The sequence below is a fragment of the Trypanosoma cruzi genome, genomic scaffold (genome assembly GCF_000209065.1).
Source record: "Trypanosoma cruzi strain CL Brener 1047053517069 genomic scaffold, whole genome shotgun sequence".
Lineage (NCBI taxonomy): Eukaryota > Euglenozoa > Kinetoplastea > Trypanosomatida > Trypanosomatidae > Trypanosoma > Trypanosoma cruzi.
In genome coordinates, this window is record NW_001849534.1 from 218,476 (window position 1) to 230,190 (window position 11,715).

Here is an 11,715-nt window from a genome sequence, read left to right on the forward strand (position 1 = left end):
AAAACGATGCTGCCCAAAGCCGTTGCATCCGAGTGTAGTACAACATTTTTTAATATTTCTCCGGCCACATTAACGAGTAAGTGGCGTGGAGATAGCGAGAAACTTGTTCGTGTTCTTTTTGAGATGGCACGGCATTATGCCCCAAGTACCATTTTTATTGACGAAATAGAATCTCTATGCGGCCATCGTGGGGATGGGGGTGAACACGAGGCCTCACGACGTGCAAAAGGAACTTTGCTGACGCAAATGGATGGTGTAGGGGTTGACACCGGGAAAATAGTTATGGTTTTGGGTGCCACCAATCATCCATGGTCCATTGATGAAGCTATGCGGCGGCGTCTTGAGAAGCGTATATACATTCCTCTTCCGGACTTCAACGATCGGGTGGAGTTGTTTCGCATCAACACCAAATCACTCAAGCTGTCCCCGGACGTTGACTTCGAGCACCTGTCAAAGAAGCTTGAGGGCCGTCATTACAGTTGCGCCGATATTACAAATTTGGTGCGTGATGCGGCCATGATGACAATGCGACGTCTTATGGAAGAGATGGATAAATCCGAGCTCAAGCGACGGGCGGCGGAGATAAGCAAAACTGTCGCCGACCAACCAACCACAATGAATGATTTCTTAAGTGCGGTGAAGAATGTTCCCAGCAGCATTAACGTGGAACAAATTCAGAAGTTTGAAGCATGGAAAAGGGAATTTGAAACAAATCCGTAGAGGTCACGCACAGGAGTTCAGTCATTCACAGAGTTGTAGGCAAGCTGAGATGTATATGCATTGAAAGAAGTTATCAAATCATCATCAATGCCAAAATGAGTGAGGAATGAAACGGAAAAAAAAAAAATAAAGAAAAAAGAGGGGAGACTGGAAGGGAGGGTAAATCCCATTGAGGTGGCATGTAGGGATGTCTTGGACACTCTCTTCCTTCAAGAGAGAAGCACACGTATATTAATTGCGGTACTTAATGCTGCCTCTCTTTCTCTTCTTTTCTTTTTTTTTCTCTGTTTGGTTCTTTAGAAGGAAAAAAAAAGAAGAAATATAAAAAGAGAGCACCCTATGTCTGGCTTTCGTGGTGCGGGGCGTCTGGAGGACGATGGGAAGGAAAACCGGAAGCGCGTACAGAGGAGCGAGCCGGCCTGTGGAGGTTTGGTTGGTTGGCAAATTGCCTCAAAGAGTCGCTGTCTCGCGTGCGGGCGACTTGCGTCAATGTGTGATTGCCAGAAGTCAAGGATAGATCCCCAACTCAAGCGGCAAAAGCTTGAGAGCATTCTCCTTAGCACTCCGTACGTTCGCTCCAAGCAGGTTAGAGCACTAGAAGACATTTCCCGTGAGGAGTCCAAGAATCGTCGTCGTCTGGTGGAGCGATGGGGTGATGATTTGGAGTCGATGAGGCATCTGGCCTTTACACACCACCGTATTCTTCTTTTGATCCTTGAAGAGACAGCCGGTCGTGAGGCTTTGATGGCTATGGAGCGAAAGGCATGGTCGGAGGGGATGGTTACTGTGGATCGACACATTGTTTTGTGCGCCATTTCTTTTCATGAGCGGGAGGAAAGACTGCAGTTGTATGCCTCAGCGCAAAGGGAGGTGCAGGTGGTCTTGGCGTGGCATGAAGTAACGTGTCATCTTCTTGGCTTACGAAGTCGCGAGGCGGCATTTCGCAACGCTCTTGTAAACCACGAGGCGGCGACCAGAGCGGCACTAATAAGCCACAATGTGGAGCTTTTAAATCGCATGGACGCCAATGAGAAGGATCGCTTTGTTTTCTATGAGGCATTTAGGGAAAGGCGGGATAAACTCGTTGTGGAGTGGCAGGGAGGCGTGGAGGCGATTCAGAGCGCCATTGCGGCAGATCAGCGACAGGTGGAGTGGATGCTGCAGGGGAGAAATCAGTTGTGCAAGCTGTGTGAAAGACAGAGGGCCGAGTTGAAGGCAGAAGAAGAGGAGTGTAGGCAACGCATGTCTGAAATTGCGCGTAAAAAACAACATGCCTTAATGGAGAGGGTACAAGTGTGTGAACAGCAGCGATGCACTTTGGCTCAGCAGGAAGTGAACAGCCGCTCTGCCATTCTTCAAGATGAGGCAGCCGCATGCAAGGCGTTATGGTTGTTTTTTAAGGACGGTGAAAGAGAGGCTCGTGAGCAGGAGCAATTGAGGTACGAACGTTGCGGGGTGGAGCTTCGCGCGGCCATCCATCAGTTAAGGAGCATCGCTGGGGAGGAGGCCGCCGCTTTTGCTCAGCTCAAGGCACAGGAGCATCACGAGAAGGACCTGCGCTACAAGTGGATGCTTGAGAAGGAGAAGCAGCGCAAAGAGCTGGAGCAGGCTGCCCTTCACCATTTGCGGTTAATCGAGGAGGAGGAGGGAATGGCTCGACAGGCATCCATGAAGGCTATGCAGGAGGCGGAAGTGGGGATTGCAGTGTGGCTTCAACAGAAGACGCGGACCCTACGGGAGCTGGTGGACACTGCACTCGGTCAGAAGGGGGAAATGCGTTTGCGGGAACATGAAGAGCGCTTTGCGTTGGTGTCGCGTAAGGCGGAGCATGAAGACGCCGTACGTCGATGGATCGATCAAAAGGAATTTGCGCGGCAGTCTCTCATAAAAGAGGAGACTACACATCGTATGAATACGGTAGAAATGGAGCGCGCTGCGCGAGATGAATTCCGTTGGCACTTTGACTCAGCTTTGGAAATGTGCCGAAGTTTCATTTATGAACGGATTACTGAACAGAACATATTTCAACAGAAGGCTCTGCAGGTGTTAAATGATATTGTGGAGCAGGAAGCCAAGGCGATGCTTCTTATGAGGCGCCTCATTTTCGATGACAGGGAAAGGGCCCGTCACGAAGAGAACCATCGGCAATTTCTTGAAATCTGGAATGCTGAGGCGGAGTGCCGTACGTACATTGTACAGCAAGAAGTCCGCCACCGTGAGAGCATCTCCACACAGATGCATCTTCAAAGAAGCTTTTTTGCAAAGGAGGCACAGGAACTCCTCAAGGCGCGAATTTGCGAGGTTTTGGCGACAGAAGAAAGCCAACGTCTTGTGCTTTTGCATCATTTCTCTGAGACTACAGAGCAGATTTATTTTTCATTTCGACAATCCCGGGAAGAGGCAAGACGGTCTGAGAAGGAGCGTGTGCTTGCGGAGCTGCGTCAGCGCGAAACGGAGTTACTGGAGGACACACGTCTGTATCGCGAGGATGAATGGCTCACCTTTGATCACACAGAGAACAGATTGTCAGAGCCTCAGGAATCATCTGCATTCCCTTTGGTGGATGATGGCTTGTGGAATACGCAGCGACAGCTTGTCATGGCCGAGCTTGGCGGGGAGGAAGCGGATGTCATGACGCTTCCCCCGGCAGCAGTGGGGTTTCTGGCCAGCATCATTGACGCTATCTCCAGGCGGGAGTCGTCGCTCACGGCAACGCTGCGTCAAGTGGAGGTGGCGGTCAATGAGGCAAGACAGAAGGTGGCAAACCAAAATCAGTTGCTCTCCGGCGTGAAGGAACGATGGGAGGAGTCGAAGGAAAAACTGAAACGTGATGCCGCCGAGCACAACACACGTGTGGCGATGTACCGCGACGCACGACAGAGGGATGAGGCGCAGTTGGAGCGGGAACGCGCGAGGCTTCAAACCAAAACCGAGGAACTGCGTAGGATGCAGAACAGCGTCTCTGGCATGCGAGATGCTATTCACAATCAATACCGGAAACGATAGAGCAAAAAAAAAAAAAGGAAAAAAGAAAAATAAATAAGAAGAAACGGACTGAGTGTGAGGGAAAGAGGGAAATACCGAAAAAGAGAAAGGGGAGAAGAAGGGCTTGGAATGTGGGCTGTACTGGGGGGGGGGGGGGGGAATGGTGACATCATTGTGTTTTGACTTTTCTCTTCTTCCAACCTTACATGGATGATCACAAGTGATGCCCAGTTTTTTTCTTTTTCTTGTTCTCTCTATCCCTCTCTGTTTTTGTATTCATGTTGCCTTGAATAGATGCATTTTGTTATTGTAGATTCGCTTTACATTTGTGTGTGTGTGTATGCATTTCCGTGGGGGAGTTGCTTAGTATCTTTTTATTATTTTCTCGGCCCCGTCTGTTCTGTTTGTAACGGAATATGTCATCATTTGACTGCACCTTCTACGCTAGAAGTAAGATCCTTCACGGTACGCTTCCGTATATGTGTGCATGGCATATCCATGGTCGTTACTGTCGGGTGGGTGCGTGTTTTTGTGTTTCTTAGCATGAGCACACCACGCCCCAGACACACGCGGCGTTGGAGAGATTCCTGCTGAAGAGCTTTTTGTTTTTGACAACCATCTTATTGTTTTATTGCTTCTTCTTGTTTGTTTCTTTGTTTGTAGGGTGTTGTGCATGTGAGTTTGCCGGAGGTGAGGCAGGCTGCTCTTTCTTTTTTAGGGCAAAAGGAATAGGGCGCAGCACGGGGAGGTACCATGGAGGAGGAGATTGCGGTGGTGCAGCTTCTGCAGTACGGGCTGCCAGTTACGCGGTCCGCGTCTTTTGCCAGTTTTAATTCAGCCGCACTGTATGAGCTGCTTACTGCGGCACTGACACGATTTTTCAGTACGAATGGGGAGGAAGACCAAAAACAAACGCCGCCTTCTTTTGAGGGGGCCGAGAACGCAACCAGCCGCCTTCGTCTTTTGAGCATGTTGGCAACACGCCTACAGCGTGCAGGCTGTGAATTTATTTCTCCCGACCACTTGATGTACCCGGCGGAGAAGACAACAAGGAAGATTCTCATGTGGCTCATCGCCGAGTTGCACCGCGTGACTACAACCAGTAGCGTCAAGGACGACGTCAAATTGCAACAAACGCCCGTGGGGCAAGCAATTCTTTCGCTCCACTCGGTAGTGCAGCAACATAATCCATGTGTTAAGAAGAAAGACACCAAAGAATCCCTTCCGCGGTGTGAATGTGTCATTCCTGCCGTACCCGCTTTTTTCTTTGCCGTAAGCGCTCAGGAACGACGAAAGGGTGGAGTGCAGCCTCCGTTGTGGCAACAATTTTGCCAGGGCTACGATGCCATGCAGGGATTTCCCCGTTCACCTGAAGAAGCGCCGTATCAGCCGCAGTGGAGGGAGGTGCTTCTGAATTCCTTTCAGGAGGCGAACGCGGTGGAGCGCACATTTGAAAGTGAGCCGACAAGTAACCGTGCATCGGGACCGTTGATGCTGCGGGACGCGAGTGGTGTGGAAAATTTTATCAAATTGCCACGGGCATCGCGAAAGCGTCCTCATAAGAAAACATCAGCATTGGCTTCTCTGCAGCCATTGAGGGCGTATGCTCTTGACGCCGATGTTTTTTATTTTAACACTTCCGAGGATGACATCAGCGTACAACACACTACAAGTAAAACGGCGGCTGCTCGCGAGACTGCGTTGGAAATGGCTGAAGATCACCATGACACATTAACGAGGCAAGATGTTTACGCCCCAAAGGAAAAGCATGAAATCCTACGTGAATACTCAGAGGCAAAGAAGGAGCTTCGACATCTCAAGAAGAAACTCACGGAACTTGCGGCTCAGAAAATGGGGTGCGACGAAGAGCTGGAGATGCTACAGGTCAGCTATGGGCAAATCTGCGGCGAGCGTGAGCGCCAGAAGGCGGAAACCGAGCGAATTGCACAGGCTCTAGCGTTGCTGGATACTCCAGAGGAAAGCGAGGTGCAGCTGGAACGGCAGGTTGCTGAATTTGTGGAGGCGCGCGAGAATAATAGGAGAGAGGTTCAGGTGAAACTCCAGAAGGTAGAGAAGAAACACACCGAGCTGTTGGAACGACTTCGTGTGGCTGGTGGCGACCACGAGGAACAGCTTTTACAATTATGGCAAGCTGTGAAAAACGTACAGAGGCAAATTGATGAGAAGGAGCGGAATGTGCAACAATGGCAAGAAAAGGTTCTTTTGTCAAACACAACGGATATTGATATATTCAATTTTCTTTCTTTTATCTATGAAATGACATCAAACGTTTGTAGACAACAGACGCAGATAGATTCCGTAGAACGCGACACAGCAGCATACAACACGCGTATTGAGGAATTAGAAGGACGTCTTCGGCTTTCGTTTTTTGAACAGGCGTCTAAGTTGTACCAAAAGGCCATGGTCTTTGACGATGGCAATGTATTTCAACGTCTACACAAGAATCTAAATGAAATGCGTGATGGGTATCAGGCCTTAATAAGCGCAACCGCCAAGCACGGCGAGTTTATATTAGAGTCGTACCGCATGGAAGAACGGCTGCAAAAGCTCAGGGTGGAGGTGGAGGTCTGTGACACGGAAAAAGTGAAGACCGACTTGGCCAATTTACGTGCAGAGAAGTGCTCTTCTTCTCCAGATATTACAGGTTCAGGACGCTAATGCTCTCGGTTTAGGCAGTTATTTATTTATTTATTTTTTCTATTGCGAACTAGTCTGACTCCGTTGAGGGCCTCTCTTTTTCTTTCTCTCTCTCTCTCTCTCTCTCTGTGTGTGTGTGTGTGTGCCATTTTAACAAAAGAGCGATGACTCCCTTTTTTTGCTTATTAACTCCATGCTGCGTGTTAATTTAGTTTATTTTGTCGTCTTCTTTTTCCGTTTTTCCCTTTTTTGTGTATTTCTCGTGGTTGTAACGGGTGCCCATGGAGAATATATGATTGGGGAGTAAAGGGGATTACGGATGTTGACAGTATGTTGTTTTGTGTGTGCGTGTGTTTTTGTTTGTCTAGTTGTAAAGGATGAAGTCAAGTAAGGAAGTTGCAGCTGAAGAAGCGGTGAGGGCGGGAGGGCGCGAGGGCTTCTGCGGCGTACGGGGCCGTCACAGATATGCCTCTCTCCTGTTTGCCATGAAGGTGGCAGAGAAGGGAAAGGAACATCCGGATGAAGGGATTGTCGTTATTGATAACTGTAATATTTTTTTTTGGAATCTTATTTATTTATTTATTTTTTTAATGGAGCTTTACTTCTTTATTTATTGTGGCTGCCTTATTTTTACATTCGCTTTAAGGGAAGGTATAATTCTGAAATCAAGTAAGAAAATTTACATTGATTGGTTTATTATTATTATTATTATTATTATTATTTCTTTTTTTTTTTTTGGAGGGCCGGGGAGAACAGCAAATGTCAAGGGAATTCTCGCTGGTCGTTTTTGGGGCCACAGGCTACACGGGCAAACTGGTCTGTGAGTATCTCGCACGTCTGGGTTTGGGCAAAGTGGGACCTTGGGCGATTGCGGGCCGCAATAAGGAGAAACTTAATCAACTGAAGCAGGAACTTGGCGTGAATCTCTCTGTGCTTGTTGCAGACATCACCAGTCCCAGTTCTCTGGATAAGCTCTGTGCCAGCACCAGTGTGCTCGTTTCATGCGCCGGTCCCTTCACATACTTTGGGATGCCCGTTGTGGAGGCTTGCGTTCGCAGTCGGACGCATTACGTGGACTCGACGGGTGAGTATAATTTTGTCCGTCAGGTTATTGAGAAATTCCACGAGGAGGCAAAGAAGCAGGGCGTTGCTCTGGTGTCCTGTTGCGCGTTTGACAGCGTCCCTGGAGATTTGGGCAACTACTTTGTGCGTCAAGGGCTCGGTTCAGAAGTGGCGGAAGTAAAGGCGTATTACCAGATGGCGCGTGGCGGGATGTCGGGTGGCACGGCACACTCTGTTATGGCGGTGCATGAGTCGTGTGGTTTGGAAGACAAGGATCCTTACAGCCTGCTACCGAAAGACGCTCCACGGCCCCCTACAGCTCCTGCGCGGAGAGGTGTGTGGTACGACTTCTCGGAGAGGAGGCTGACGGGGCCGTTTTTTATGTCTGCCACCAACGAACGCATTGTGCGTCGCACGAACGCTTTGCTTGGCTACGGTGGCACGTACGTGGAGGCGATTGAGGGGACTTTGGGAGCTGTTGTTGGCGCAACCATCACGAAGTACATGATGACGGCGGTCCTTGCCGTTCCTTTTCTCCGTCGCTACGTCGCCGAAAATTGGCTGCCTCCGGCTGGAACCGGTCCCACACAATCGCAACGAGAGATGTCGTGGTACAAGTGCATTTTTGTTGCCACTGACAAGTCTGGAAAGGTCCTGCGGAGGGTCTTTCTCTCGGACACAAGAGACGGATACACGGCAAGCGGCCTTTACATTTCCGAATGTGCTCTCAGTGCGCTGCAGATGGCCAAGGAAGGCACGCTGGGCTTCGGTGTATTGACACCTATGGCTGCCTTTGGCGACGTTTTGCTCCGGCGTGTTCAAAACGCCGGCGTAGTCGTGGAGGCGGTGGAGGAGGCAACAACGGGTGCAGCGACACCCACGCAGTGAGTTGGAGGGAAACCCTCAGATAGTAGCAGTGCAAATCGGGCGCAGTCTTGCATCTGCATGGCAAAGTGTGCACTGCATAGGAAACGTTTATAGCAATTGCATTGCTTGCACGTTTATTTTGGGCATCTCAAAAAAAAAAAAAAAAAAAAAAAAAAATAGTTTCGTCCGTATGACTTTTTCCATTTTTATTTATTTCGGCGTGTTTCCTCTTCACGAAGGGTGCACAGTGCATCTACGGGAAGTGGGTGACAGAACTCCCTGTTTCAGAAACTCCGTGAGCACACACACAAGAATGGGGTACCGCACATGGATTTTTTGATTTTACTGCGTGGCGAGAGCGGCCGCTTTTATGGTCTTTTTGTTTTCTTGCCACGTTCGACGCACTCTTAATTAACGCTGGTACAAAAACATTTCTTTTTTTTTTCTTTTTTTTCTTAGGAGCTTGTGAAGAGAATGATAGCGGGAGGGCTGGCTAACTTAATTAATGTATGTGTACATCCTGATAAATGAATGCATTCTTTATGATACTCTCTACCGTATGGATCTTTTGGGAAGAATACCACTTTGTAGGGGCAGGGAGCCGATAGAGGCCAGATAAATTTTGTTTTTATTTTGCCACCCACCCTAACCCCCTTGATTCCCACCTCGCGGCGGTGTCTTGTGGTTGGAGGAGCCCAAGGTTTTCCACTTCGTAAGTAATAAATACTTCAGATCCCAACTGAGGACAAAGGACCATGCTAATGATCCACAGAATTTTACATATTGAATGAAAAGAAAACATTGAAGCAATTAACTAACGAACTTTTTTTCCTAACCTGTTTGGTTCCATAGATAATTTCAGGATCCGGCCAGCTGCCCGGAAGATTATTCTGCTTTTTTTTTTTACCCTTGTCTTTATCTTATAGACTACTTATACCGCGCTGCTCACACCAAGCTGACCAATGTAAGTTCCCCAAGCCATGCGCAGACTTCACTGCTTTTCCCGCTGTTGGTGTTGCTTTTGGTGCACTTTGCCGTTGGGGTGCATCGCCGATCCTTCCAGGGCGGTGGCAATGAATTGGGAAACATGAAACTCACCAAAGTGGAATTTTGCCGTATGTGCTTTTCAAGAGCGTCCTGCGTGGAGATGAACGACGACGTGATGCGTTTTTTGTAACTTTTTTTCCTTTGGGGTGTGAACTCATGTTTCACGTGCGGGGAAAGGAAAGTTGAGTCACGACGGTGGATGCATGTTTTATGATGTGTTGGCGACAATGACGTCTTGTGCCATGTAAGTGCGAATGATCCTTTTTTTTTTTTTGATGGAACGCGAAGCCACCGTTGGTTTTGAATTCAGGGAGGACGGAAGATTTGGGGCTTCTCTTGCGGGAATCAATTTCAGGCTACCGTTCTTAACTTTTTTTTTTCTTGTTTGTTTGTTGTATCGCACGGTGAAGGCCTTGTGGTAGGCAAGCTGAGATGAATCGCGTTGCTGTGACTCTGCATGTATGCGTTGAGGGTGTCGTTTCCAAATATTCTTTTGTTTCTGCTGACTGCGTGATCTTTTTTTTTATCCGTTGTTTTTTGTAGTTTTTTCTTTGTTTGTGATCTGAGCATAGTTCTTGCCTTCCGTGTGTGTGGGTGCGTTGATTACTTGTGGGTCTTATGCGATTTTCTGCCCCAGTCACTTTAGGCGCCGCCATCGGCGTCTGCATGCTCTCTGCGATGGGTGTGTTTGCGGCAACGAGAAGGGAGGCGTGCTTGGCACGGATGTATCCGCAGAGTGCCGGTTTCTACGGTGCACTGGGCGCTGCTGTCGCTCTTGTGTTTGCGAATCTCGGTTCTGCTTATGGCGCCGCTAAGGCTGGTGTGGGCGTGGCACACCTGGGGCTCTCCGCACCGGAAAAGATCATGCGTGGCATCGTCCCTGTTGTTATGGCAGGCATTCTCGGCATTTACGGTCTCATTGTGGCTGTGATCATCAACAACAACATCAAAACCGAGCCGCACTCGTACTCGATCTTTTCGGGGAATTTGCATTTGGGAGCCGGGCTGGCGGCGGGTTTGGCGGCGTTGGCGGCGGGCCTCTCGATCGGCGTCGTTGGTGACACCGCCGTGCGGGCGTACGGTAAGCAGGATCAGGTATTCGTAGCGATGGTGCTGATGTTGATTTTCTCTGAGGCCCTTGGCCTGTACGGCCTTATCATTGCGCTCCTGATGAACAATCAGGCCAACCGGTACGGCGCGCTTTGTGAGGTGGAGTGATGGCATGAACGGCGTGCCGTTGCTTGGCGCAGAGAAATGATGTGGCACCTCCATTTCACTTGTGGGTTGGCGTGTGTCTATGCCGCCGCCCCCTGGCGTGGTCATTGCTTCACGCAGCGAAATACAGCTGAATTTGGGAAGGGGAGTGAGGGATTGTGTGAAAGGGAAGATAGGAAGAGTTTGTTGAGGAGGTGTCTGTGCAGATTTCCGGGAAAAAATCCAACTGGCTTACTTCCCTCTTATCCGCTTGTTTTGTTGTTGTTGTTTTTGTTGTTTCCTTTAATGATTTGTTTTTTTTTCTTTTTTTGCCGACGACACTTCTTTGAGGCACCGACTCTCACAGAAGAGAAAATTATTGTGAGCCAAATGTCAACAACTTGTGGCTTTAAGGGCTGCTTGAACCATACGTACTTGGTGATGCCAGTATGTACCCACTGCGGGAAGCGCATGTGCACGGCTCACTTGCTTCCAGAAGTGCACGGCTGCGGCGACGCCGTAAAAAATGCATCGCAGCGCCAGGCAACCGCGGATGCGGCGGAGATGCGGCGGCGGCGCAAGCACCTTGGCCTCGATGACGTCAAGGCGCGGTTGGATCGCCGCCGGGAAGAACTCGCGACACAACGAAAGAAAAAGTCATCGAAGGGGAAACAATGACTGAGAGCGAAGCCAAGGTGTATTTCACGGCAATTCAGTTTGGACTGAGGGTGAGTACGCAGTTGTGTCTTTTTTTTTTTTTTTTTGGAAGTGAAGTGGAGATGATGACGGACTCGATTGCTGGAGGATTGGGGGGCGATATTTTGCCTGGCTTATTCCCGTGTGTTGCCTATGATGTCATATGCTTCCTTTCCTGCCTGCGGCACAGTCCTAACTTCCCTCTCTTTCTCTTTCATTCATCCCTCTCTTGCTTGACTGGGCGTTTTGCTTTGTTTTTTCTTTTTGTAGCCACTATTAGCATCATGGAGTTTGTTCCAACCTTTCAGACTGCCGGCAAGGACCACGAAGTGTTTGTCAATCATGGCGGCGCGTACTGGCTCAACCCAGTACCGCACGGCACGTTCCGCTCACGCAGTGCATGCACCATAATGAAGGCAACGGAAACCATTGACCCTTTCGGGAACCCCAAACGACCCGATAGGCCCATTGTGTTTGGACTGTCCC

General features: G+C 49.3%; 7 protein-coding genes across 7 annotated transcripts, besides 10 other annotated features; all 7 read left to right on the forward strand.

Moving 5' to 3' along the window:
• Nucleotides 1-720, forward strand: Tc00.1047053508821.10 (katanin, putative; the record flags this gene model as incomplete). Its single annotated transcript, XM_801743.1, has 1 exon — nt 1-720. A coding segment is annotated over one exon (720 nt), but the record flags the coding sequence as incomplete, so codon positions are not given.
• Nucleotides 1-11,715: a sequence feature (heterozygous, non-Esmeraldo-like haplotype).
• Nucleotides 980-1,004: a microsatellite.
• Nucleotides 1,060-3,726, forward strand: Tc00.1047053508821.20 (hypothetical protein, conserved; the record flags this gene model as incomplete). Its single annotated transcript, XM_801744.1, has 1 exon — nt 1,060-3,726. One exon carries the CDS (start codon nt 1,060-1,062, stop codon nt 3,724-3,726), a length of 2,667 nt encoding a protein of 888 aa, XP_806837.1.
• Nucleotides 3,730-3,770: a sequence feature (A-rich).
• Nucleotides 4,459-6,384, forward strand: Tc00.1047053508821.30 (uncharacterized protein; the record flags this gene model as incomplete). The annotated part of the gene is made up of 1 exon (XM_801745.1): nt 4,459-6,384. One exon carries the CDS (start codon nt 4,459-4,461, stop codon nt 6,382-6,384), a length of 1,926 nt encoding a protein of 641 aa, XP_806838.1.
• Nucleotides 6,403-6,423: a sequence feature (AT_rich).
• Nucleotides 6,456-6,491: a microsatellite.
• Nucleotides 6,931-6,978: a microsatellite.
• Nucleotides 7,057-7,085: a microsatellite.
• Nucleotides 7,123-8,313, forward strand: Tc00.1047053508821.40 (hypothetical protein, conserved; the record flags this gene model as incomplete). The annotated part of the gene is made up of 1 exon (XM_801746.1): nt 7,123-8,313. One exon carries the CDS (start codon nt 7,123-7,125, stop codon nt 8,311-8,313), a length of 1,191 nt encoding a protein of 396 aa, XP_806839.1.
• Nucleotides 8,443-8,469: a microsatellite.
• Nucleotides 8,750-9,182: a mobile genetic element.
• Nucleotides 9,958-10,557, forward strand: Tc00.1047053508821.50 (vacuolar type H+ ATPase subunit, putative; the record flags this gene model as incomplete). Its single annotated transcript, XM_801747.1, has 1 exon — nt 9,958-10,557. One exon carries the CDS (start codon nt 9,958-9,960, stop codon nt 10,555-10,557), a length of 600 nt encoding a protein of 199 aa, XP_806840.1.
• Nucleotides 10,805-10,865: a sequence feature (T-rich).
• Nucleotides 10,924-11,211, forward strand: Tc00.1047053508821.60 (hypothetical protein, conserved; the record flags this gene model as incomplete). The annotated part of the gene is made up of 1 exon (XM_801748.1): nt 10,924-11,211. One exon carries the CDS (start codon nt 10,924-10,926, stop codon nt 11,209-11,211), a length of 288 nt encoding a protein of 95 aa, XP_806841.1.
• On the forward strand, nt 11,514-11,715 carry Tc00.1047053508821.70 (hypothetical protein, conserved; the record flags this gene model as incomplete). The annotated part of the gene is made up of 1 exon (XM_801749.1): nt 11,514-11,715. A coding segment is annotated over one exon (202 nt), but the record flags the coding sequence as incomplete, so codon positions are not given.